Source organism: Rhododendron vialii, chromosome 5a (assembly GCF_030253575.1).
Source record: "Rhododendron vialii isolate Sample 1 chromosome 5a, ASM3025357v1".
NCBI classification, from domain to species: Eukaryota; Viridiplantae; Streptophyta; class Magnoliopsida; order Ericales; family Ericaceae; genus Rhododendron; species Rhododendron vialii.
The window spans coordinates 4,836,059-4,863,154 of record NC_080561.1 but is presented as its reverse complement, the minus strand read 5'-3'; the positions used below and the strand labels follow the sequence as shown (position 1 = coordinate 4,863,154).

The window sequence follows — 27,096 nt, the reverse complement described above, 5'->3', positions numbered from 1 at the left end:
CCATGTTGCAGATGCATTTTATCCTAACGTACTCCATATATACCACATTCTGTTGCAGGACACTGACACAATAGTTTTCATACTATTTCTGACGATATTATACGACTCATTGTTTACGTGTAAATGTGATCGCAAACTCAAATCAGTTAATTAAAAAGGTGATTATTTCATTACTTACTATGTTGTCGAGACGTATTAGAAATCCGAGAATGGTAACCATAGCGAGGAGATTCAGGCCCCGTTCCATAAACCTTCTTAAAAAATAAGCAATTTATTTCACATTTTCAAACTCAAAATAAAGTAAATGAAAAATAATTTTTCAATTTTTTTTACATCGTATAAAAGATCTCGATGAGATCTTCCAAAAAAGATCCATATTGCATATTTTTAGATTTCAATGAACTCATAATATTTGAGCTTGAAATTGTCTTCTTAAAAAATAAAGGCTTTTTTTAAGTTCCGGAATGGAGCCTCAGTTTAATACGGAGTATATCACATGCTCGAGTTGCCTGTGGCAACTATCACTTTGATTTTTCACAATACGAAGTTATTTTGGCTATTGCATCTAGATATTTTTTTTGATCAGCCTATTGCATCTAGATGTTAAATAAGAAAGTTAGTGTTTGGTTGAGAGTTTAGTTTAGTTTAGTTTTGGTAGTGGGTAGAGAGAGAAATAGAGTAATGATTGAAGATAGGGGTAATGATTGGAGAGAGATAGAGAGAGATGTGAAAGTAATAATTGGAGAAATAGGGTAATGATTGGAGAAAGAAGTAGGGTAATGATTGAAAACAAAACTAAAACTAAAACTAAGTTGAGAACCTGTCTATCTCGCTATCGTTTCAAACACTTACACTCGAGTGAGGTGGGCCCTAGAGTTGTTGGGTGGCAAGGAGAATTGGATCTCCGACTGTAACAAGTAGCAACCCGTGTTTTCGGTATTTGAAACTACCATTATTTTTAGGATTTTGTTAACAAAAGAAGGCTAAAGTACATAAACACCTCCTCAACTATCATTTTTTCTACGGAGACCCCATAACCTTTAAAAACACCCAAGGAGACCCCCTTAACTACTCCCGTTACCCAGGTGACACCCTTCCGTCTTAGAACGGTTAGATGGAAGCTCACATGTCCGAAATTTGTACTTTTTTGGGACAAAAATGCCCTTTGTCCATACTATATACAGCTTCTTCCCCACTATGACCTCTCTCTCTCTCTCTCTCTCTCTCTCTCTCTCTGTAAAAACCCGTAAATTTTCGTCATATTTTAATAATTTATAAATGGATGAATAATGGTTTAATGTGAAAAATTGAAGTTGGGGGTTAATGTGAGAGAATATGGAAAACTCATGGGTGTTAGTGTAATTTGTGCATGTGTGTCGTGTATACCGGGGAGACTTTTCCTTTATGTTTTTTTCTTTTTCATCTCCCTCTCGGCAGTCTCTCCTCTCTCGGCTCTCTCTCCATTTCTCCTCCAAGTCTCTCAAAAACTCATCACTAAACCCAAAACCCACAACAATCAACCTCAACTCCATCTTCTATGTGTGTATTCGGGCTCGTATCGCGTTGGATAAAGTTTGATTGGGTGTATTTTCGCTTAACTTGAATTCCGAAAGCTAGGGTTCGATCAATCTCTTTGTTTTGGGCTTGGATACTCGAGGTAGGAAATCCTACTACTCTTTATATGTTATATGAGTGTTCCTATGTCTTATTTGAGTTTGTATTGGTTGTTATTGAGATTGGATGAAAATTTGTCATGCTGTGAAAAATCACCAAAATTTCTGGACTCCTACCGGAAGGACATTTTTCTCTACCGGTAGAATTTTGTTGCCTTGATAATTTGTACCCACTGTTTAGAGTTTGTACCGGTAGAATTTGTTTTCTACCGGTAGGATTATAAATTTTCTCAGACCCTACCGGTACAATTTTTCCTCTACCGGTAGAATTCTCTTGAACCTAAATTTTGTTCCTGCTGTTTCCAGGTTGTACCGGTAGATTTCTATTCTCAACCGGTTGGTTACTAGTCAAAAGTTGAATTCCCGTGGGTCAATGCAGTCTTACTTTTCTAATGCCTGGGGATTTTTTTTTATGAATTTATTATTATTATATGTGATAAGACTTTGGACAGTCTTATTTGTTCTCATGGGTGAAGTGAGACACATGGGAATTGTTCAAATTAGTGAAACTCCAGAATGAAAAATATGAGTTTTTTGCACACACTTGTATGAATGGTACACTTGAACATGTGAACGACACGCGAACACTCGGAGCCCATTGACGGATGGGTGTCTGGCAGGGGATGTCGGGGTCCTATAATTAACCCGGTAAGAGCTTATGCTCATATTGAACACTCAAGGCCTAACCTTCGAGGTGGGTGCTTGGTAGGGAATATCGGGGTTCCATAATTAGCTCGACAGGAGCTTCGGCTCAGACACACAAATGATACGAAATGTTGAGACACAAGTTGAATGAACATGATTTATGAGTTGAAATGAAAGAAATATTGGAGATATTGGGACACTTGATCATGATAGTTGTGCTTCCTATGTTGTCATTTGATTTCTCATCATTTGTTCTTTCGTTTAGCTCATTTGCATATAAGATTTGCGTAGACTTTTTCACTGGGTTAGTGTAGCTCAAGCCTATATTATTTTTAGGTGCTAACCCGGATCACTAGCTTGCATGACTGGAGTGCTTGAAGTGTGGACATACTTACTTTGAAAGCTAACCAAAGGAGTTACTAATTCATCTTTGTAAACCTCTTTTGAAATATGCATTTGTAACTAAAATTGTAATTCTTTTGATTTGGAATATTGTAACCCTTAATCCTCCTTTGAAATTGGATACTTATGTTAATTTAAGGCTGTCGAGCCGATGTTGTAATATTTTGGAACCTTGTGAATTTGGAAGTATTGTTATGGGAATGAGAATACAGAAATCTTTTAGGTATCGTACGGGATATCGAGAGGTTTTATATTTATAAAAAATCTTTTATATTTATGTTGAAAATCGAGAGCGTGACACATTTTCTCTCTCTCATGTCAATAGTAGCAACAATAGCCGCCAAAGCCGTAGCCACAGCTACAGCTCCAACCAAACCCAAAATTGGGTTGATGCTTACTGTCGTGGAGAAAAAGCTCGATGCTTACTGTCGTTGTGGAGATAAAGCTTTGTTGTTGATAATAACTGTAACTTCCTGGTGGAAGAACGATAACTTCTTAGTGGAAACTGTAACTTAATGGTGGTGGAATGGTGGACTAAGAGAACAAATTTCTCTTTTCCATTTCATTTTCAAGCTATCTTCTTCCTAGTTATTACAAATTTTTAATTTCGTAACCAAGTCAAACCCAATTTTTAATTAGGGTATACATTAAGATACTACTTCCAAGAACCCTAATATTCTCATACAAATTCCCAAACGTATAGATATAACATATAGTATGTAAATTTACATCAACATTAGCGCCATAGTGTCAATACATTTAGGGTTTTTACATACCACACGTACTTTGAAACTAGGGTTCGATCGAATGAGTATAGCGTTGAAACTATAGTTCTTCAGTTGCCACGATCCTCGATCTTCTTCAAAACTAGGGTTTTTTTGGGGGATCGAAGTCAGGAGTGGGAGAAGAAGTGAGAGAGACAGTTGCCATGGGAGAGGAAGAAAGAGAGCACTGATCGGTCGAATGAGCATAGCGTGGATCGTCTCACTTTGTTTCACCATATATAATAAAAAGGGTATCTTAGTCATTTCATTCATTCCGTTAATGGAGTTTTCGTTTTTTTCTTTTTCAGTAGTTGAGGGGGTTTCCTTGGGTGTTTTTAAAGGTTAGGGGGTTTCTGTGGAAAAATGTTATAGTTGAGGGCGTGATAATGTACTTTAGCCAAAAAAGAAAAGAAAAGAGAAGTGTCGGCATTATATTCGTTTTATATCCTTCAATGCGTCGGTCTAAAAGAGAGACAATAGAAGTGGACCAAGTGGAGGAGTATATTCTTTCCTCTAGACTTCTAGTAGTAGTTGCCAATCTGTATTCTATTAGTAATTGCCAATCTGTATGGACGAGTGTACCAGACCAGAGACGTTTGGGAGTGTGGCCGGCGGGTTGGGCGGCGGGTGGGGCAGACCAGAAAGACGTTGGGAGTGTTTGGTGGGGGTCTCTAATAAGTATAAGATCTAGTGCACGATATAAAAGTAGAATCTTTGTGGGGAAAAAAAATCAAAGAAAAAGAAATGGGAGCCTCGGCAGCATGTCACTTTGGATACGAATATCCTACGGGAACTCACGAGAAGTGCACCTATTGGCGCTCACGCCCACTTTCAAATCTCGTACAAATGATCCGAATTGTTCATTAAGTTTTTAGTATTTTTCCGAGGGGCCATGACAAAAATTAGTTCATTTACAAGTAGTTGATCCAGTGTATCAAATTTTCATTCAGAACTCAAGCTCTTATCTCATATATTCTGAATGAAAAATTGATACAAAAATATGACGGTTGGGAGTCTTAAAAAAAATGTTACAAAAATATAGTACAGTGCAGGTGGTGCCTCCCTTATACTCTCATGCATATGGGTAGAATTCGATTTCTGTAAATATCTATCCTCTTCTCAAGTCTCCTAAGATAGAATAGATTAGATTTAACGAATGACAATATATATTGAAAGATTTTTTTTTTTCATTAAGTAAGATGTATTGATATAATAAGCACATTACAAATAACTTGTGCAAAATCAAACAAATTATCACCTGAGGCACATCCTACTAATTGCTAACATGTTTGTGGGTGTAGTCTATGACTGTGGTTTGTACTTTGTAGAATGATTGCTCCTGAAAAGTGTTAGTAATGGAGTTGGAAGGGGGAAGTGGATCTGCCCTGTCCCGAAACTCATGTGCTTCTGTGCCCAGAGGTTTGTCCCGAAAATCCCAGTGCCTCTGTGCCCAGCGATTTTTTAACTCTCGGCACATAGCACATGGTTTTTGGCACAGCGGCTCTGGCATCTGGAAGGGGGAGAGAAGTCAGCAACGTGGGAATTGTGGGCCAATGCTAGACGATGACAAATTTCCAAATACTACTATAATGCTTTCGCCTTCACCAGATTTTTGCTGTCATGACTCGTAAGTCGTAACTACTACTACTAGATCTGTAGATATCCCTGGTGCCTTGAGTTTTTGACAGATACCATCTTTTGTAAGAGCTTTGTTCAATGGTTACCCTCAATTCCCAACAATCCCTTCTTCTCACTTGTCTAACACTTGATGTGTTTCTGAGCTTCAGGGGCCCAGACGTCCGCAAGACTTTCGTCGACCACCTCTATGCGGCATTGTGCCGCGCCGGATTTCGCACCTTCAAAGACGATGGGATAGAAAAAGGAGAGGATATCGGGCTTGAGCTCGGGAGAGCGATTCAAGAGTCGAGGGTCTCGATAATTGTCTTCTCAAAGAACTATGCGTCGTCGGCTTGGTGCCTTAACGAGCTCCTGATGATCCTGGAATGTAGGAGAGCTTACGGGCATGCAGTTGTGCCTGTCTTCTATGACGTGGAACCGTGTGAAGTGAAGAAGCAAACCAGCAGTTTCGAAGAAGCGTTTGCAGTTCATGAAGAGAGAATCAAATCAGAAACAGGTGAACGGAAAGAGGCATTGATGGGCCAGGTAGGAAGGTGGAGGCCTGCGCTTAAAGAAGTTGGAGGCCTGTTTGGGATGCATTTGCAAAATCAAGCTAATGGGTAAATTTCCTCGTGGCGCTTGCTTGTTTAGCTAGGCATAACCCAATGATTTAAAAAAACAAAAAAACAAAAGGAGAGGCATAACTGGCATCACTTTTCATCTCATACTCGTCCGATTATTTAAGTAGTGAGGATAAGCTGGTCATTTTTGTTAGTTATTGCTATGAAATGCGTAATTTCTTGGTTGGTTCGTGCTATTTATTCAGTCATGTATTCTTACTGTGTTCTGTTTCCCATCTTCCTTGCAATTTTCAGATACGAGGCGAAGTTTATCGAGGAAATTACGAAAGAGGTTGGAGACAAACTACGTCACCTGGTCTTGGACTTTGCCCCGGACCTGGTGGGACTGCATTCACCAGTCGAAAGCAATCAGCTTTGGTTAGAAGAAGATGGGCCAACTGATTATGGCTTAGCTCCAATTTGTGGATTAGGTAAGTCGACCTTACTTATTTTTTGTATAATTAGAACTTCTCAAGATTTGAACATCTCAAGATTCGAACGTAACAGTGTCCTTGCAAATGTGAGAGAAATATCACAACACCATTATGGTTTTACTTCGTTTACAAAGACGTATGGTTTCTGTCAGATGTTTTGAAGACAAGACAAGTAAAACTAAACAGTATTGCTGAAGAAACTGCTAAGATTAAAGGTGATTTAATTTAGTTTCTTTTCTTTTCTTTTCTTTTCTGTTGTATAGATTTGCTGCTCTCCATTCATTGCTTGGTAAAATATTTTCGAAGCACTTTGAGCAGAAAACGCAGTCGAAGCTTTAATCTTGGTAGTGGCTGCTTACTAATTCTTAAAGATATCATTTGTTATTCAGGATATAGTTATCAGTATTCAGTGGTGAAATACCGTATTTTGGCTTTACAAGTGGAGTTGATGATTCTCTTCAGCAGCCCTTTGAATTCCTGGAAACCTTCTTCTGGGCTTGTCAAGATCGATTGTGATGTGTCTCCCTCGGATGTGTTGCTTAAGATACTTGCTTTGGATGTTCAATCTGTCTTTGTAGCCTCTGGGCAAGTTTCCCTCCACAGATTCACGACAAATTCACTGTTTCCGGCATCTCCAACCTACAATCCAGAGCTCTAGACCATTTTCAATTTGAACCTCTCCATGATTCTGCTGTTTGTTTTCGCCGATTTTGCATTGATTGAGCTCTAGACCATTCGTGGCTCAGAGCCGCAGAAGGTTTGCATTTATTTATTTATTTTATCTCATTCTCTCCTTTTGATTATGTGATTATGTATGTATGTAGAGTTTGATTTCAAGTGGAATGTGGTTATTATAGAGTACATACTCCATATATTTCTAGTTGATGCCGATTTTATTTGATTGAATACTTGTACTGATGTAAGATGTGATAGGAAATTGGTGATTTGGATCTTAAAAGATGGCATTCATGTTGGAAAGAGAAAAATCTTGAATCGGGATTACCCTGCAGTGAAATCTGGAATCCAAATAGTAGAAAAGAGGGGAGAAGAAATTTGGGGTGGCTGTTTTTTTCTTGTTCACAGTTTCTTTGGTTAGTTTGAGGTGTAGTTTGGGAAAAAGTGCGAGCCAGCCTCAAAATTGATGTTCATACAAAGAGGGGTGTACTTAGGCCCTTAATAATCTGTAGCTTCATGCTTGCGATGTGGTTTATGCATGCAACTTCTTTGAGCTTTTATGTGGTGGTAAAATTCCTTTCGTGCTTTGTAATTTGTTGATGTAAGTGCCAGCAAGTTACGGAATTAGAGAGTACTCGTTAAAAATATCTTTCTGTATATACATGCTTGACTTGCAATCCCACACCAAATGGTAATTTCTTTGTGGTCATCTGCAGTTGTATCGATAAATACTTTTTCGTAATCAGTTTTGTTCGTTCGTGTTTATATCTACACAAACTTATGATCTCCGAAAAACTGACAGCTTTGTATCCTGTTGCAGATCGAAGGGCAACGCTTGTTGTTGGTGAGAACTCAGAGAAGCAGCCACTTTTGCAGTCACCAGGTATAGACCTCGGATCCTCTGTGTGTTTTCTGCTCGTTACTTTGTTATGATCTTACTATAAAAAGGCCCAATGATTACAAAAATCGTTTGCAGACGTGAAGTTTCTGACTATTGAACTGATTTCCACGGTCACATTCTTTTTTCAACCAAACTACTTCAGCTTTACTGGAGGACAAATATGTCTTCTTGTCGGCACTGACCAGTACGAGGTCCAATGATTTTTCTTTAGTGCTAGCTGTTTCATATGAAAATGACCGATCTCATTAATATGACTAATATTGAGCTTAACAATTAACATGATATGCAACATGGCTCAACTATAAATTGTTGTCTTCACTTGCTTCGAATGAAAATAGCTTGTGCAAATAGTTGATACATACTTTTTTGTTTGCTGCTTTCCTTTTCCTAAAACTCAGCTTCTAATGGACAAGGATCTCAAGTGCAGAGGACGCAGTTAGGGGCCAAGGTATTTCCAATCATTCCTATAGCCTTGGGGTAGTATTTTGATATTCAAAAATATAGAACTTTCAATCGTACGATATTTCTAACAGGTAGTTGATTTCTAGGCTCAAAAGTGACTCTCCTCGAGTGAAACTCCTAAACCAATTGATACCTCATCAGAATTTAGTAGCAGAAACATCACAACCCGATGTGGTACTTGATAAAGATGGGGATGGTTTGACAATTGACAGGGATGGTATCGTTCCCAGCAATTCAAACGCCCGAACTAGCAATGAGCAGTAACTGAATGTTGAGAATGATGGGTCCATGCCAAGCTCTTCTACATCTGAGGCAATGAGGTGAAAGGCAGGGCTGTTCTCTAGGAACTTCCGGTTATTGTTCCCAATGTAGAAAGCAATTGCATCAATTTCAAACGGTGAGCTTGTCAATGAGGACTCTTCAGATGTTCTTGAGTGGGTTTCTTCCTCACAACTTGCTGTCAAAGGAGTTGAGATACAACTCTGAAAGATGCTGATCTCATCTGATTCCTATAAAAAATAGCAACAAGAGCACAAAGCTGATACTTGTTTGATGTACGAGATCAACTTGAAAAGGTTAAGCATGTACTGTAGGGAAAAACATAGTTGCTCACTTTGTTATTTTTGGAGTTATAAGCCTATGAGCTTTGGTCGCATTCCCTCAACAATAAGATTCAAGTTCGAGTCTCCTTAACTTATGTCCAATCCAAACTAAACCAAATTATACTAAGCCTTAGGTTCCTGTATTTCTTAAGCATTTGCCACTTCAATGTTTTTACTGAATTTCAGGATCAAGGTCTGCTTAAGACAGCAATTTCTACTGGTCAGTCAAAAGAGGCAAGGTTAGCTCGGGTAAGAATCAATTGCCGTCTGTCATCTGGTATTTATTACTGAGGCTATTACTGGTGGCATCTCATTTCACGTATGCATGAAGTTACCTTTTTATGGTTATGGAAATAGATGTATAAAAGTAGAACCCCTCCTTTTGCTGTCCTCTCTTTCTGAAGCTATCTTGCAATATCTTTTATACCAAACTAGACCCTACAAGACTCTCAGTTTTTTATTTCTCAACATCCACAATTTACCTTGGGATTTACATATCAACCCAAAATCTTTTGGCAAGTATAAATTGGTTTACCCGAATCAGAGTCAAAATACTAAGAATAGGGTTTTCTTTGGTGGCAGCTAATATTGTATTTCATCAAATGCATGATGAGAATTATAGCATTACGATGTTTATTTCTGCGCTTCGGAAACTACCCACATAATCTGTTTCTGACTGAATCTCGATGTTATGCTTGATGCGCCTGCAGCTCGAGTGCTTAACTTATTTAGATGTCCTAGCAGCATTCATTTCTGAAAAAACTACATACATCATGTCTATTTGTAGTATTTTTTTATAAAGTGTATAAGGGTAATTATGGTATACAAGTAAAGTGAACTAGTTAAGCACATGCTGGTTTATTTGCTTATTATCCTTCCTATCCTTGTAAACTATGTTATGATTTTCACATCAGTTTAGGTTCTTTCAATTATCTTGTCCCCAGAACCAGTGCTTGATTTCCCTCATCTTTACAGCAAAACTTTCAAATCAGTTTCTTTCCAGCACCTAGGACCAGTCATCTTTTTTTCTTATTGTACTGGTGTTCTTCCTTTTGCATGTTGTATTAGTTTTGTGTTAATGATTTCCAGGTTTGTGCTGGACTCTCGTCATGTCCTGAAGCATACAAATATGAAAATGAGGAATTACGAGAGCGTCTCATTGCGGAGGTGAAACACATTTAGTTTTTTCCTAATATTATTCCCAAATGAAGTTCTAACTTTCATGTGTAATAGGTTTGCAGTGGAGGATAGTCTTCTTCAGTAACTTATTACAACAGGGAAGGAAATACAATTGAAGTTTGTTAATCTTTACCATAACAGAGAAAGTCATCTGAGGCTTGTATCAAGCAGCTACAGAGAGAGATATCTACAGCCAAAAGTGAAGTGACTAAGGTGGAGTCAAATATGGCCGATGCTTTGGCTGCAAAGGACTCTGAAATTGAGGCACTTAAGAAGCAGGCTGCTTTATTGGAAGGAAATCTGGCATTACTGCAGGTTATTTCTCGTGCTCGTTTCTATAATCGACACCTTACATTGTTACGTTGTCTGCTAGTTTTGCTACTCCTGCAGCATTCTTTTGTATGAAATGAACCTGTATCAATCTAAAACAGATGAACATCTCACTTGGTTGGCTTCATTTGTGTCGTTTTTTGTGTATGGTCTAGTTTACCTTCAATTTTTATGGCTGTTCTCTTTGCCTTACTTAACTTGCTTCTTAGCCTTTTTCTACCTGTACAGCAAGCCACCAATCCATTATAAGTACGTCAATTAGAAGAGTACTTTTTGACATCTTGGTGATTCGCCTGTAAAATTTACACCGTCCTGCACAAACTTCTTTTCTGCGTGTTATTTGTTTGGTCTACAGTTAGGATGATGCTAATTCATTTGCTGGAGATGCTAATTGATTTGTCCGGTGACTTCGGTCGCATGCTATTCCCTCTTCGTCCTCTTTTTCTCCTTCTATTTTCTGTCTTCCCTAATGGTGCTACATCGTTTTGGTCTCAGAGCAAAACTTTGATCCACGTCTTTTGTTCCAGGTTGCTCGATTTATAGACCGCATTGTTTAGAAAGAAAAATCAGTCCACAGTTCCATCCTTCCCACCATCCTGGTGATCCATGACAAACACATCACAGTTTCTTGCTATCAGAATCCCTGAGAAGAAGTTCTGACCAAGCACTGTCACTCCCTCTGGATTCAGAACATCTGAGATCAAGGAACCAATCATCACGGGAAAGTCCTGGTACCATCCATTCAGAGCAAGAATTCGTTTCGACTCGTTGGAGTTGGCGGCTTCCTTTCCTCTATCTACATCTAGGGGTTCTATAGGGCCTCGTATCATTTCACAGCTCAGACTTGAATCAGTGAGCTCGCCATCTTCAGAGATTCGTCCAACATGGATAGAGTTAATTCATGGAAGTGCTGTGATTATTATGACCTTTTTATGTACCTTCTATTGAATATTAATGCAAACTTTTTTTTTGGTAAATAATATTACTTTCTTATTTTAATTATGCTCCTTAGATCTGTTACTTAAGTCCTTTAGTTTTACCTTTCAGTATATACATATCAAAAGAAACTTACTTGAAGAGTTGTCATGGTTCTGAGCTCTGATGCAGGGTTCCTCACACGTATCATTGGCTTTTTGTAACGCTGCACTATTGTGTTTCATTAGGCAAACATGGAGTCTATCATGAGAAATGGGGAACTGACGGAGACTAGGATGATGCAAGTAAGTATTTAAGTCCACATTATGGAATTTATCATACGTTTGAAGGCGTGAAGCTATGTTGCCGCGGATTATTGGAAGGTCAATAATTGTTTCATTGTTTTCTTCGTTTTGCGACATCAATCTGTCTGATTCAATAGGCTGCTATGGAAAGTCAAGTCGAATTGGAGCATCCAGCTATGGAGGCATCCACGGGCCTAGCCAGGATCCAGGTATCGAGGGAAGCCATCATTATCTTGATTTATCGTCTCATAATAACTCTGATATTATGCTTTTGTTCTGCCTTAATTTTATGCTCTTTTGCCCTCCTAGCTTATCAGAGCATGCATATATATGATTTTGAGTTGTTCTTTGTAGTTTTCTCGACAATAGTATTGGCTAGAACACTTTTAACATATTACAATATGTGTTTTCGCGGTAGTTTCAGATCTACTACCAGACCCACACCGTGTCGGTAAATAGTGAAAAAGACATGGGAAAGCCATATGCAATTTGCAGGCTTGTTCGTCCACAATAATTTAGCTTCAGCCTAGCGAATTTGACTGAAATAAATCGAGTTAACGTTGGCATTATTTCTCTTATGTTGGTCGATAAGGAAATCGTTGAGAGGGGGTTAATAGAAGAATCCAAAGGGAAAGAAAACATCACAGTCGTTCTGGTAGGTAAAAGTTTGGACCTCTGCATTTGGAAGCACTCATGAGATAAACTTCTTTTGAAAACTCATTGCCTTCAACTCATTTCAAAATATTGAAAGGGTGGTTAGTATACACGATTCTCTTGCGTTTTACATGCCTCTTGGCCGTGAAGAATTACACCTGGCCGTATATATTTACTTGTGGCCGCCACGAATTACACTTGGCCACATATAATTACTCTTAGACGCAACGAATTACACCTGGCTGCATATATTTACCCTTGGCCGCCATGAATTACACCTGGCCGCATATAATTACTCTTGAACGCCACGAATTACACCTGGCCGCATATAATTACTCTTGGCTGCAACGAATTACACCTGCCCACAAAGTATTGATAGCATGATTACTATGCATGATTCTCTTGTTTTTTAATGCCTCTTGGCCACAAAGTATTACTGCTGGCCGCAACGAATTACTCTAAGCCACAATGAATTACTCCTAGCCGCAAAGTGTTGAAAGCGAAACACGCTTTCATCATAAACTTAAAGAAAAGTTATATTGCTATCTTCTTAGGAACATTGGGTGGAAACCGAAGTGTGGGCATGGAAGTTTCTCGTACACCGTTGTCTTCAGTCATTGGATTAATGTTTTTCTTATTTCTGGTTCTTTGCTTTCCGTCAAATAGGTTTATCTCGTACTCTTTGTGTCTCTCATAGATAATTTGAATTCCTTTTCTTGATTGGAAAATGCTAACCTCCAACCTACGGGTAGAGGATAATAGGTAAAAGGTGCATTGATATCCGTGAAAAGTGTATTGATATTTGTGAAAGTGTATTAATATCCGTGAGATATGTATTGCTATCCGAACTTGTTTGGAATTATTTGTGTATTATACTCCGCCCACTAGGCGGCGGTTAGCAAGACCGTTGAACTGAAATCGATATTGTTCTTAACTTCCCTATGTAGAGAACGGCTGATGAAAAAACTACGAAGGCTGCAGAACTTGAGCAGAAGGTGGCACTGCTGAAGGTACGCAATAGAATATTTTCTGGTCTACATTTCTCTCGAAAGTTTCTATTCTTGGGTGAAAGTCTGCATTATCATCACCACATGGCATCAGGTTGAATTTGCATCCTTAAACCAAGAACTGCAAGATTTAGAAGCCCGTGCTCGTCGTGGACAAGACAAGTCTCCTGAAGAGGCAAATCAAACGATTCAGGTTCGATTTTAGAAAATATATGGTTGGTTTATATTTTCATTAACTTGTGCACAAAAATAATGAATTGAGTGAATAATTAGCACTCAATGTAATTGTGTGGGCTCCACAGGAAGTATTAGCTCTCTATGAAATAGCTTTTCAAAGTTATGCTTCTCCTGATAAGATATAGAATCAAATTCCAAGCATGTGCTGAGGTAGGAATAAATCTGTAGACATCTTATCTGGTATTTGTGTTTGAGGTCAAACTTTCATAATGTAGGTTTGCTCTTAAGTTCCAGCATAAATCTTATCGGAGTTTCCATTCTTAACGTAGGTTTCCTGTTGAGTTCCAGCATCAAACTTATCGTAGTTTCCATTGCCAAGTTTTTGGACTCTCCTAATCCAATGAGTCTTGAATGGCTGTGTTACTTTTCGGTCTTTGCTTCGTCATATAGGTTTTCTCTCGTTGGTTTTGGTATAAGTTTTGTCATTTTTGAAGGAGAACTGCACTATTAGATGCCTTTGTAAGCAAACAGTGTTGATGAAGTACGTATCCATAAGATTACTTGTGATTATAACGATGCCAGCATGGCAGGAAGAAGTTGAGCTAGCCTGGCAAGGCTGAGGGCAAGCTTTCTTCTTTGGCGGCAAGTTTCTTTGTTGTGGGCCTTGTGGCTGTACATGTTTTTCTTATTCCGATCAAATTAACAGTCAAGTTTGTTGGCATACGCAGGCACATGTACTTGCGGCTGTACATGTTTTTCTTTGGAGGCAAGTTTGTCAGCGCATGGCATGTGCAGGCAAGTATCAAACGAACCAAGTTCTTTGATCTTATTGCGACTTGGCGAACAGGTGGCAGTGACGGGGAAGCCGCATGGCGTACATGTGGCTGGAGTCACAGAGGTTCTTCTAGAAGCCCGTTGGTTATTTGACCGATAGTGGTTAATTAACCAATGGGGGCGCCTATTTGGCTCTTCTTCTGATTGCAACTTGGTTAACAGGTGGCAGTGACGTGGAAGCCGCATGGCGTACGTGTGGCAGGTGAATCACACAAGTTCTTCTAGAAGCCCGTTGGTTAATTGACCGTTAGTGGTTAATTAACCAATGGGTGAGCCTGTTAGGAAGGCTGTGATCACATCCGTTGATTGCAATTGGGACGGTCAAGGATGGTGCCGGTTCACATACCCGTTCGGGTGAAATGATTGGGTGAACGGTTACGGCACTGGTTCCTAGGACTCAGCGGAGATGTGGAAGCAGTTATGTACATCATTACTCGCAAAGAAAATCATACAGATTGCTTATATGCCATTTGTTCTTAGGACTCGGCGGAGATTTGTATAACTACAATAATTTGTCCGAAACAGGTAAAGCTAACAATAATCATTTTGGAGGAACGCAAAAGCATGTTGTAAACTTGTAATGTTTTGATGCGAAAGGTTTCCATGTCATGACTTGTATATTGAGGTGATGGAAGGATGAAACTAAAATAGATTCAGAATTTTTTCTTCAGAACCCTTGTCTTTTTTGTTCTCTGAAAATGATGCTGCCTCCATTTTTTCATCTATTGTTGAGACTTGAGCAATTCTCTATTTTTAATCTGATGTATTATGTAAGTTACATCTATTTTCTGCTAGAGGCCAATGTGTGTTCTACTTAATTCAATTATGGATCCTGTCACTGTTTTCACTTAATTCTACCTCGTACGCATTCACACACTTCATATTTCGCAGTTGCATCCGATATTTCCCAGTTGTACCAGTCATTTACTCAATTAATCACCTTGACTGTTGTGGAACAGGAGCATATGGAGCTAGAGAAACTTTACCGTGAGCCAACTGATCTGTCGGTATGTCGAAGTCAAAATTTTTAAATTTCAGTCATTTCACTATTGTAATTTACATCTTCATGACTCACCATGTACAACACTGATGTGTATGATTCAGTATTACAAGCAAACACAGTTGGAAACCATGGCTAGTGAAAAAGCTGCAGCAGAATTTCAGTTGGAGGAGATAAAGCGTCTTCAGGAATCCCAAGTCTGTCTTCTCGCTATTCTCTACTTCTCAATGAATCATCCTGGGTTTGAAAACCCGCCCTCCGCTATGTGGAGAGTGATATCAGCCCCTTTAAGCTTGTGGTGATGAAATGTGACAGAAATGTCTTATGACTTATGAGTACTACTTTTCGGTTTATTGTTTAATTGAGCAGGTAGAAACAGTAAGGATCACAGTTTCTAATCAAGCTTCGCTGTCTTGGGAAGAAGACACTGACATGAAAGCACTTGAGTATGTTGCTCTCTCTCTCTGGCCTTGTAGATCTGCTTTGAAATTGCACTACCTGTACCTTCATATTAGATAGAGTAAGCAAAACATTAGTCACAGGCAAAAGTGACAAAAAACAGTTCAAACGCAATGTAGAAAACAACAAAGAAAAGGAAACGGAACTACTTCAAGCATGCCTTTCTTATTGGAAGTCCCTAAAGTATGGGAACACATTGAATTGAAGATGTGAGAATAGAGCATTGCTTTATACTAAGAATCATGTGGACTTCTTCTTAGAAGTAATTTGGGAAGCAGTTCAAAGAGCATTGTGAGTCAGTGGTTTACTAGGAATTTAAACTAATCAGGAATTCCTGATGAAGTTGCCGGTGCCAACCAATACTAAAATGGATTTGTTCCATCTGGATGAAAACCATTTTTATCTCCCTACTTGAGTCTGTCAAACCTACCATTGTGCCTTCTGGAATTTGGTTTCTTAGTATGTAACCAAGTCTGTCTTTGACTCCGACGTAGAGAGAGGAACAGTCTTTATAAATCAGAATAAGACTTGCATGCATATAGCCTCGTCATTTTTTGAACTTGACTTCAGAATTTAACATCTGGAAATAATACCTTATCTTTATTTTTTTCTTTTTCTCATACCAAATTTATTACAGGCCTATCCCCTTGTATCGTCGCCATATGGTTGGGGCAAGCATGCAGGTAGCCTTGCTCTTTTCTGTTGCACTTTTGCTCTAGTCTTGCACCCTTGTTTTGTTCCTGATTCTTTGAACTTGTCTAATGCAGTTGCAGAAGGCTGCAAAACTACTAGGTTCTGGAGCTGTCAAGGCCACAAGATTTCTTTGGCGATTTCCAACTGCCCAACTTCTCATGCTTTTCTATTTGGTGAGAACGTTATGCCATCTACAAAATTTGGGGTACATTCCTCTTGGAAATATCTAGTAAAACATCTGAAATAAAGTGCCTGATAGTCATGTTGAACAATCTGCAGGTATTTGTGCATCTTTTCTTGATGGATCTGCTACATCGCCTTCAGGTATGAATATGAGGCCTTTTGCAACATTGTGGTCCATTTTTTGTGCTTGTTGGTAGTCGACTATATACACATATGTGTGTGTATGTAATTATGTATATGCGTATATGTTTGTTAGGTTTATCATAGGTCTATTTATCGAATGATATCATGGAAGAACACTTTATTGAGCTCATGAGCCCGTCAGTCTACTCAGGAAAAACTAAGAACATGTAGAATGCAGATGACATATACCTAAGAGAAATGTATGGAGCTGGATAGAATGGTAGAGCAACATCTTGGCCAACCTCCTATTTAACGTTAAAACACGTTGGAGCTCTGTTTAGCACTCTTTCCCATAATTCACTCTCTCTTCCAATCTTGCTCCAACAGCCATTTGAACCCCTTGATTATCACCAAGAAATTCACCATGCTTTACCTACAAGGAGAGAACTAATTTAAACGCACAATGAAAGATAGATTGTAGCAATCAGCATAATGAAGTGCATTACCAAGAATAATGTGTTAGTTATTTATACCCTCCGATGCATTCGCCAGTAAGAGCCTGTTCAAAATTCTGTATACAAGATACATGAGGCAGTTAATTTTATTGAAATTTGGCACTTCAAATATTTATAGACTACTCATCTGTGTTCTGTGCAATGAATGTAGGAGCAAGCTGATTCTTTTGATGCAAGAGAAGTTGCAGTATCCATGGGACTTGCCAACCATACGTTGCCATGATATGTAGCTCCTTTAGGCCCGTTGGCATACTATGCTATTTCTCTATTTGTGGCTTCTACAACAGTGTTTGATCTCTAATTATGCGTAAGACCAAACCGAGAATCGTGGGGATTGAGAAAAATACTGTTTCTTTCGCTTCCCTTGGTCATCATTGTCATCTTCATATGCATTGCACCGCTCTGATAGAGAAAAAGTAGTGTTATGGTGAACCATTGATGTTGGAAGAGCCCGGTGGTTTATACATGATGCAACTCTTTCTTCAAGCAGCCATGACGATTTCAATTACTCATGGATTGTAACTGCACGCACTTCCTATTATTTGGACACATCAGTTTTTGCTTTTGATAGTGTGGAAAAATTACCTGGCCCGAAAAAGCTACCGTGCACGCAAACTCAAATCAGTGAAAAATGGAAGTGTTTAACTTTTTCATTACTAACTGTGCTGTTGAGACGTATTGACCCTTTTCAATGATCAAAAAAAAAAAAATGATGGGGATGGGGATGTGGATGCTGCCGAGCATCTCCTTGCAAAGCAAATGCAAAGCGGTCGATCCGGCCGTTTATCTCGACAACTGGAATCTTAACTAAGTAATGGACGGTTTAGATTTAAATGCGATTTATATGTGCACAGATTCGATCCGAATCGTCCATGCTGAGATGAACGACTGAATTGATCGCTCTCCAAAAAGATGCTTGATAGCATTCCCATTCCTAAATGATGGTCAAGAATGGAACTAGGGAGAGTTTAGTGGCGGCGATCGCCACGACAAGAATTTTAGAAAATACAATTATTATATGTAAAATTATTTTTTTCTCCCCAATTTATATAATCTCGCCACTGCTAGATTTTTTTTTCCTTATTTTTTGTTATCTACTAGTCCTATATTCTCTTCTCTTTTTTTTCAAGAAATGAGACCCAAAAAAGTATTCCAAAACGAAATTCAATGGGCCAAGTGAAATAACATAAAGGATGAGGTGTAATTCAAGATGCCTCAATTTAGTAGATAGATTATATTAAAGTTAGTTTTTTTTTGTACTCCATGCGCAAATGATAAACATCATTTACTATAGTTTTTGTTATGTTATTTTAATTTTTTCTATAGCAACGATTATTAATATTGTAATGCATCTGTTAATTTTTTAATATACATTTCGCCACTGCTAGAATAAAATCCTAATTCCGTCTGTGATGATGGTGGCTGAGACCATCCACAGTGGAACAATCAAAAGTGGATAATCAAAAGTTATCATATCAATTTTTGGTTATCTATTTAAGGGGTTGTTAAGGTTAACAATGTAGAGGTCCACAATGGTACAATCAAAATTGAATAACTAAAACTTGCCACATCACATTTTTTAACTTATAAAAATCTAGAAATTGTGACATAGAAAATAATTTTTTTAAATAGTTTTCAAACTAATAAAAATAGGTTATTAGAAAAAGAGAAAATAGTTTTTTGAAAACTTTGATTAAAAAAAACAGTTTTGGGGAAAAAGTTAAAAAAAAAACAGTTTTTGAATAGAAAATGTTTTTTTTTTCCAGAAGAACAGTTATTGAAAAAAAAAAACTATTTTGAAATAAAATTGTTTTAAAAAAAATTTGGGAAAAACAGTTTTAATAAAAAAACGTGTAAAAAAACTATTTTTGCAAAAAAAATAAAAACTGTTTTTAAAAGTATTTTTGTTATAAACATGTTGAAAATGGAAGAAAGAAGGTTTCTGTGTAATGATAGTATACTTGATTGAGGAAATGTGAAGACAATTAAATTTGATTATTTGTAAAAAGTTTGTAATTTTGATTATCCAATGACCAAAAATTAATGAATTGCTAAGATGTTTTTAAGTTTGGTTATTCCAGTGTGAGCTCTTTTTGAGTAAATGTTGCTAACCTTATAAACCTTTTTGTTTTGAATATACCACTGTGGATGCTCTAAGTGGTGGTTTGTAGTACTGTCATTGGAACTTGATACAGTTAAGCCAATATATGAAATTTTTCGGATGAATTTCACTGACACCTAAAGGCGCAGAAATTTTATTTTGAGGTTCAAAAACTAAATGCATATGTGAGTTATTTTTCCCACTTATTTCCTTATCCACAAAAATAACTAATTTAAAATGGACATTAATTTAAGCATACTTTTTTTTTTAAAGGAGAAGAAAAAATTCCATTAATCAGAAAACTTATGTAGACTTTGTAGCAACATGATAAAAAACAAATGGACAGTCAAGATGAATTCGAATGTATATAGTCGATCTATTTCGGATGATGTAATTATCAACGTTCGGTCAAACTAATCTTCAGTGAAGATGATAATCTTTCCAGGTCTACGAGATGAAAGGGTTTGGTCACCTAATTGAACCTGAGGTGGGTTTAAAACGGCCCAAACTAACAATCTACCCCGTTATGATCAAAAAGAGGAGTGATAACAGAGCTCATGATATTCACTAGTCAAAAGCTCATTCGAGGTAGTTGTCTATATAAACAAATTAAACTTGCATATTTTTTAACATTTGTAAGTTTTCAAATCAAGACCGAATAAGTTACTATTCGGCTCGTTTAGTTGAGAATTCTTAACGACTTCAAGTTATTCGAGAACGACTCTATTTAAATCAATTGAGATCGAGTCATCTCAATAAAAAGACTAACTTGAACATATTTTGAAGCTCGTAAAATATTTTAAACAAACTTTGATTAATTCACTCAGTTACTTGCCACATCTTTCGGACTAAGCCCCCCAGGATCTCATATTGGGCCGTCAATACACCGAAACAGACTTGTTGGCCCAGATCTAAACCCTCCACTGTGAACATCTCACAGGGTTCACCTACAATAGCGGTTCATAAATAAACTAAGCTTGAAAGTTACTTCACAGTTCAATATTAGTTAAAAAATGCTCAAGATAGACTCTATCAAAGCTCGTTTGAGATTGGTTTACCTCGTAACAAAGTCAAGTGTTAACATATTTTAAAATAATTCCTCAAGTTTTAAAATTACACTTAAATAATTTACTAATCGACTCATTAGACTTTTTATTATTATCTAATGATGGACACAACACTCCACCAACCACACTCACTTGTGTGCATTGCATGATTGGTAATGAGCGAGCAACCGCTATGAAACTACTCTGCAACCACCAATTATGCAATGCCAAAAGATGTGGCTCTTAGCCCATCTAGTTGTATCTCTTGCATGTTTTGCAAAGAAAAGGTCTAGGGTTTGAATCTATGAAGAGATATTAATCATCTCCTTTGGTTGTGAACAAACTAAATGTATACAATGTTGGCAAAAAATAAAATCATGCAGTGCCACTTAGACGAGTGCGATTGGTGTTGGGATCCTCGCATTATCAACCTAAACCAAAAGATAAACGAGTAGTAGTTCCATGAAGAGTACCTTATTTGACAGGGACTCTGATGCAGGGGTGCATATAGAGGTATAATGCACGATTCGAGTCGTCCATCTTAACTATCAATAGTTTAGATTTCATGTCAGCAAACAGACAATTCAAATCTGCATGAATCGAGATGAAACCTGTATCATTGGTTATCGAAATAGATTACTCATGTTGCGCGCTACACCCATGTAGTGCACTAGAGGGACCCCAAGTCTATTAGGCATCACTCAACATCTTTTGGGCCAAGTCCACCATCATGTCACATTGGGCCGTCCATACACCGAAACAGACTCCCCGGCCCAGATCTAAAACCCTCCACCGTAAACATCTCACGTTGTCCGTCGCCAACATAATACTGTTTACTTCTCCCTCCAACGTAACCATTTTGGCGGGAAAACCACAGTCGCGGAGAGAGAGAGAGAGAGAGAGATGGGGGAGGAAGACGAGTCAGGCGTCGAGCAGTTGGTGGAGGAGGAATTCACCGTGTGGAAGAAGAACACCCCGTTCCTGTACGACCTGGTCCTATCTCACCCGCTCGAGTGGCCTTCTCTCACCGTCCAATGGCTCCCCTCTCCTCCGCCTCAACCCTCCGATGGATCCTTTGCCGTGCACAAGCTGGTTCTTGGGACCCACACGGCCGATGACTGCCCAAACTTCCTCATGGTCGTCGATGCTCACATCCCGTGTAGCCCTGCCACGTCGACGGCGACGGGAGCGGCGACTGACGTGATTCCCAAGGTGGGTTTTCGAGATTGGTGCTGTATGCGTGATGGGTGTGTGATTTCGTTTCTTTTTTTGTTTTGTTTTGTATTGGTATGTGGGTACGCCATGTGTTTGATTAAATTGCTAACTGAATCTAGTTTAGTTTGAGATTTGTAAATGGTTCTCACTCTCTCTTTCTTGTGCCAGTAGGGGCTGCAAATGAGCCCACCCGGGGGCAACTTTTAAAATACGAAAATGCTAAAATCACGAACAAATGCACAAACACACTCGCAAGGTGTGGGAGGCCACACACACTGCACACCACCAGTGTGTGTGGATCCGACACATCTTGTGAGTGTGTTTTTGCACTTGTGTGTGCAAGTGTATGTGGTTCTAGAAAAGTTGTTGAATATATACGAGTTCGTTTGTTAAGGTTTTTGCGAACTCGAGCCCGAAGAAAATTTTATGAGGGGATCCTGAGCTGTGCTTGACTCAGTTTGAGTTGAGCTTAAACTTGTTCAAGAGCCTTAACGAGCCAAAAATATTAGATATTTGTGCTCTCATACATGTAGAGCTGCAAATAAATCTTTTGTTATGTACATAAATAAGTTTATACATATACGTATTCCAAAGCATATACATCTTTAAGTTTATAGTAGTTGTAAAATGTTTATACATGTACAAGTTATAAAATTTTCTTTATGTATATATACAAGTTACATAAGTTGATACAGGTTCAAGTTTATATAGGAAATTCTCATGGTATATATTCATACTTATTCGAGCCTAATTGAGCCGAATAGTGTCAAGTTCAAGCTCGGCTCCTTTATTGGACGAGCCTAAAATTGAGGCTCAGGTTCGGTTAGTTTATTAGATGAATCAAACTCGAACAAGCCTTTTTATGGAGTCAAGCCTCAATCAGTTTACGAACAACTTGGTACATTTGCAGCCTTATGTGTGTGTGAACCGTTGATTAAATGACCAACTGAATCTGTTTGGTTTGGGATGGTAAAATGGTTGTCTAACATCTTAGCTGGTAGAAAGGGAAGGTTTTGAATATGACTGCCGTCTGTTTAGTTTATAGATTTTAAAAGCACAATCTAATATGCTAGTTTGTAGTGAAAAGAACTCCTGAATATCATTTGTAAGTTCTTTTCAATATTTCGAAAAGGGAGCATGTTCGTTCCTACCTGTATGGAAATGATTCCAATTTTGTTCAGCCAGCTACGCTTGTGTGAACATATATGATTGGTTAAACAATGAGGTGGGTCCAATTAAAATAGTGACCCCCGCTCTTTTAGCCAATTACAAGTGATGGTTGTATTCACCCACTTTTTCAGATGGTGTAACATAATTCATTCCGTTTGGAAATGGATTGGAATGAGGTCAGTTATAGGGAGTGAGATGATTCTCAGAAAGAAGCAATAGCCCAGATGACGCTGCACAACCTACTATTCTTGCCCATGGCCACTGTAGAGCAGCACTTTTTATATAAAGGCAACGTTTTGTGCACCTCTCTTGTTGCTCAAGTATTCGTCTGTACCGGTTGCTTGTTTGAGCCTTGTGATGGTCTCTCTAGATTATTTAACGAGGAGATCGATATATCATAGGGGAAAGAAGATAAGCATTATTGGAGGATTGCCTACTTATATACCCTCCTATGCATGCCTGATCTTGTATCATCTATGTGCATCAAGGTATGTGCTTTCTTATACAAAAGAGTGTTTCTTTATAACAGGTGTTGATCATACAACAGATACATGTTAATGGAGAGGTGAATAGGGCATGATGTATGTTTCAGAACCCATCTGTTGTTGCAGCAAAGACTAGTGGTCGTGAAGTGTATGTCTTTGACTGTAGCAAACACTCAATGAAGGAGGAAGGAGCATCTTGCAACCCTGGTTTGAGATTGAGGGGTCATGATAAAGAAGGGTATGGTTTGTCTTGGAGCCAATTAAAAGAGGGTTACCTTTTGAGTGGTTCAAATGACTGCAAAATATGTTTGTGGGATGTTTCCTCAATGCCTCAATATAAAGTGCTCAACGCAATACATGTTTATGAGGTTAATTTGTCTCTTACCCTTGTCATTTGTGTTTCCATAGCACATAGTCCTTTGTTGTCAATTGGGTTTGTTCAATGCTGAATTAATCGTTACATCTGTGAATTAGGCTCATGGAAGTGTGGTTGAGGATGTAGCCTGGCACTTAAAGAATGAGAATTTGTTTGGGTCTGTGGGGGATGATTGCTACCTAATGATTTGGGATTTGCGCACAAACACAGCCCAACATTCTGTCCAAGCTCATGAGAAAGAGCTAATTTTGCAATTATCTTCACTTGCGTGGTTGTGCTACTCTGTGAATAGGCATTTCTTGGTTTCCATCCATGCATTCTGAAATGCTAACTATTTTAACCTTTATAAGATATGACTATCATTAGTTCTGTGTGATATTCAATTTATTAGTTAGTCACTGTGATTGATTTGGTTACCTGTTCCATGGAAACATGTGTATTTCTATAATCTGATTTTATTGGCATTCCAACTGTATATTTTACATGTACCAACTTTTCAAGACTACTTGCCATGGTGTATCACTAGGGTCATAGGATGAATGAGCGTTGGAAGAACAAGATAAATCGATGTGATCGGTTGGAAATAGAAAAAAAAACAACATAAAAGTGACAAAGTTATAAGTGTTGCAAGTTGATTAGTTTCAAGCTGAATCCACTCGGGAGTCCGGACCTACTGGAATCATTCATAGTGAGGTTATTTGTCATAGTGAGATCTTACTTGTGTTTAATACGTCACTTTCAACCCTACTCTATCAGCAGTAAGGTGTAAATCATAGGCCCCTTTAAGTCAATTGCAGTGTTTGTACTCTGTTGTACCATCAGCCATTAGCATCTTCTTAAGTAGAGAAATGAAAACTTAGTCTCAAAGACGCCAAAATCCAAACAAATTTTGTTTTGTAATGCCAGTTTCCAATACATACTTCTTCATCATGTGTACTGTGTACCAGAACCACTATTCTTTTTTTAGCTAGTATTCAGTCAATGACCTACTTGTCTTGTTCAATCCTACCATATTTGTTTATGAGCCTTTATTCTTATGTTTTATGCCTATATGGGCCCCTCCTTAGCCTCCTATATCGAACAATGCTGTCTCAGATTAGTTAGAAAATGGCGCCAATTTACCCAAAAAAAAGAAGGAAAAAGGTGTGGTCTCTAGATGTTCCTGCAGTTTTGTCACTACCCTTAGCATGTACAAATCTGCGTAGCTTGTGAAAATAGAAGTAATAAGAACGCATATTTTGGGTAGTTCTCTTTAACAGTAACACATGAGTTAGCCCAAAGATTCTTATTCTGCTGCATTACTGTATGTTTTTCAAATATTGACATGCAAGTGCAAATTCCTGTTACGTGCTTGAGGATAAAGGACAAATTGCATGGATAAAATTATGTTCCATTCATATACCTTTGTAGTTTTTGGGTATGTAGCGGTAATTGATTATTGATCTCGGTTGTGTTTGTATGGATTGTACAACAGTACTAAATTTGTTCCCAGTCACCACTTGGAACTAGATGTTCAGGAAACTTGGAAGCTTTTTCTATTGGTTTCCCATTGCTTGGTTTGAAAAAGCTTGGGTTTCTGAAGTGACCTTGAGATGTTTTTCGTGTTCTAGATTGACCAATAAGTGCACCTAGTCCACTCCTCACAGCTCCCCCATTTAACGGGAGCCAGCTCTTGGGAGTGGTCCTTTGGCATTCACGCTGGGTGCCACCAGTCTAGAGTTTGCAATGGTTAAGGGTCAGAGGATCTGCCTTATATGAGTGACGAAAGAGAAAATGAGTTTGTATACTGTCCTTTTGGCATGCACCCTGTCTAGTCTTTGCAATGGTTAAGGTATGGAGGACCTGCCTTGTATAACTGAAAATAGAAAATAACAGTTTGTCCATAGATTTTGAGGTTTGATCCCTTACTTTGTCCTCTTCTCCCATTTGTGCAACTCATTTTTTGTTGGTTCTCGGCGTAAGAATATTCATGGCTTTGTTGTTTTTACTAATAACCTTTTCCGTTCATGGTCCCAGGTGAACTACATATCCTTTAACCCTTATAACGAATGGGTTCTGGCTACTGCATCATCAGATACTACCGTTGGTTTGTTTCGATTTACGGAAACTGGCTTCTCCATTGCATGTTTTGTGTAGCCACACATAAGTCTTTTGGCTTTCAAATAGATCTTATACTCCAGTGCCATGAGAATTTAATAAGTATGTTGATGAGCTCTGAAGATTTGGTAATTTTGGGTGAAGTTACTGCATTGGTAACTGAATTTACAGAAGGATATTTAAACGTACTTGATGGTGCTTTGGTTCACGTATTTTCATGCTCTGTATCAGCATCAGTTAGTATTTCCCCTTATAATGTCAACTATTATTTCACAAAAGTTTCAAAGGCAAAGATGTTTCTGTGTCCAAAGTGTTGTGGTAGACTTATAAAGTCGACTTTCAAAAGTTGCTCACTGGATTGTTTTCCTTACAGGGAGGAAGTATTCCAGGTAGAATGGGATCCTAATCATGAAACTGTTTTGGCATCGTCCTCTGGTGACAGGAGACTCATGGTTTGGGACCTTAACAGGTATTGTATTGAGTTTGATATACCACTAAAACTTGTGTATGGAATCTGGTGTTTCAATTCCTTTAAATTATGACTTTAATTGTTATTAATCTTCTGATACGCATGTATGAGAACTGGTATTTGAAACTATTTAAGTATTTCCCATTTTATTATAATGAATGAATGGCTTCAGGATTGGAGATGAGAGCAGTTGGAAGGAGAAGCTGAAGATGGCCCACCGGAGCTTCTGTTTTCTCATGGCGGTCACAAAGCAAATATATCTGATTTCTCGTGGAGCAAGAACGGGCCATGGGTTATTTCAAGTGTAGCTGAAGACAATAGCCTTCAAATATGGCAAATGGCTGATAGCATTTACCGTGAGGAGGATGATATCCAAACTGTGAACTAATCAGTAACTCCCACAGGGGTGTAGTGCCATCTCTCCCTAGAGGTTAAGCTTTGAGTTAGAGGATATGTCTTATACATCTGATATGATGTTTGATTTGAAACTTGAACTTTTAGTTCTTTAATAACATGATCGACTTTGATCAAAGTTTGTTGTCATTGACATGAGTATTTCCAACCTCGCAAAACAAATACTACGAACTACCATCCACTCCCTCTGTGGTGCTGACCTTCTCGAACACCCCATTGCTGGCCTTCTCCACCACACGCTCGCAAAACAAATACTACGAACTACCATCAACTCCCTCTGTGGTGCTGACCTTCTCAAACAGTATTTTTTTTTTGGTGAGAAACAGACAAATGAAGCTTATGTAGATAAAACCACATACGTGCTCCTGTTAGACCGAAGAGTAGCCAAAACATGCAAGTAACTCAACTACCTCAGTTCATAGTATTATTAACCAAAGCCATGCTGAAACTTGTCACAATGAAGGTAAGTCGACCGCATGAATTCATCTCTGCCATCCTATTAAACCTGAAAACCTAGAGCTCTACCATAACAAGAAAGACAACCAGCATCCAAC

General features: G+C 38.4%; 1 protein-coding gene and 2 pseudogenes across 2 annotated transcripts; all 3 read left to right on the top strand.

The window, feature by feature from the left end:
• The window catches only part of LOC131327465 (golgin candidate 1-like), a 78,555-nt pseudogene extending 60,878 nt beyond the window's left edge, over positions 1 to 17,677 (top strand).
• On the top strand, positions 1,422 to 10,076 carry LOC131325468 (disease resistance protein RPV1-like). 2 transcript variants are annotated; one of them, XM_058357758.1, is made up of 12 exons: positions 1,422 to 1,657; positions 4,813 to 5,111; positions 5,272 to 5,721; positions 5,977 to 6,152; positions 6,308 to 6,370; positions 6,545 to 6,912; positions 7,651 to 7,713; positions 7,807 to 7,915; positions 8,130 to 8,179; positions 8,265 to 8,768; positions 8,982 to 9,044; positions 9,885 to 10,076. In XM_058357758.1, the coding sequence occupies exons 2-6, from the start codon at positions 4,840 to 4,842 to the stop codon at positions 6,811 to 6,813; spliced, it is 1,230 nt and encodes a 409-aa protein (XP_058213741.1). In that variant the 5' UTR covers positions 1,422 to 1,657; positions 4,813 to 4,839; the 3' UTR covers positions 6,814 to 6,912; positions 7,651 to 7,713; positions 7,807 to 7,915; positions 8,130 to 8,179; positions 8,265 to 8,768; positions 8,982 to 9,044; positions 9,885 to 10,076. The 2 variants fall into 2 exon arrangements, with proteins under 2 accessions (XP_058213741.1, XP_058213743.1); XM_058357760.1 differs by lacking the exons at positions 1,422 to 1,657; positions 7,807 to 7,915 and having other exon boundaries at positions 5,109 to 5,721; positions 9,885 to 9,962; positions 10,029 to 10,076.
• A 3,449-nt stretch (positions 17,678 to 21,126) lies between the features above and the next one.
• On the top strand, positions 21,127 to 26,551 carry LOC131325464 (WD-40 repeat-containing protein MSI2-like; annotated as a pseudogene).
• The last annotated feature ends 545 nt before the right edge of the window (positions 26,552 to 27,096 follow it).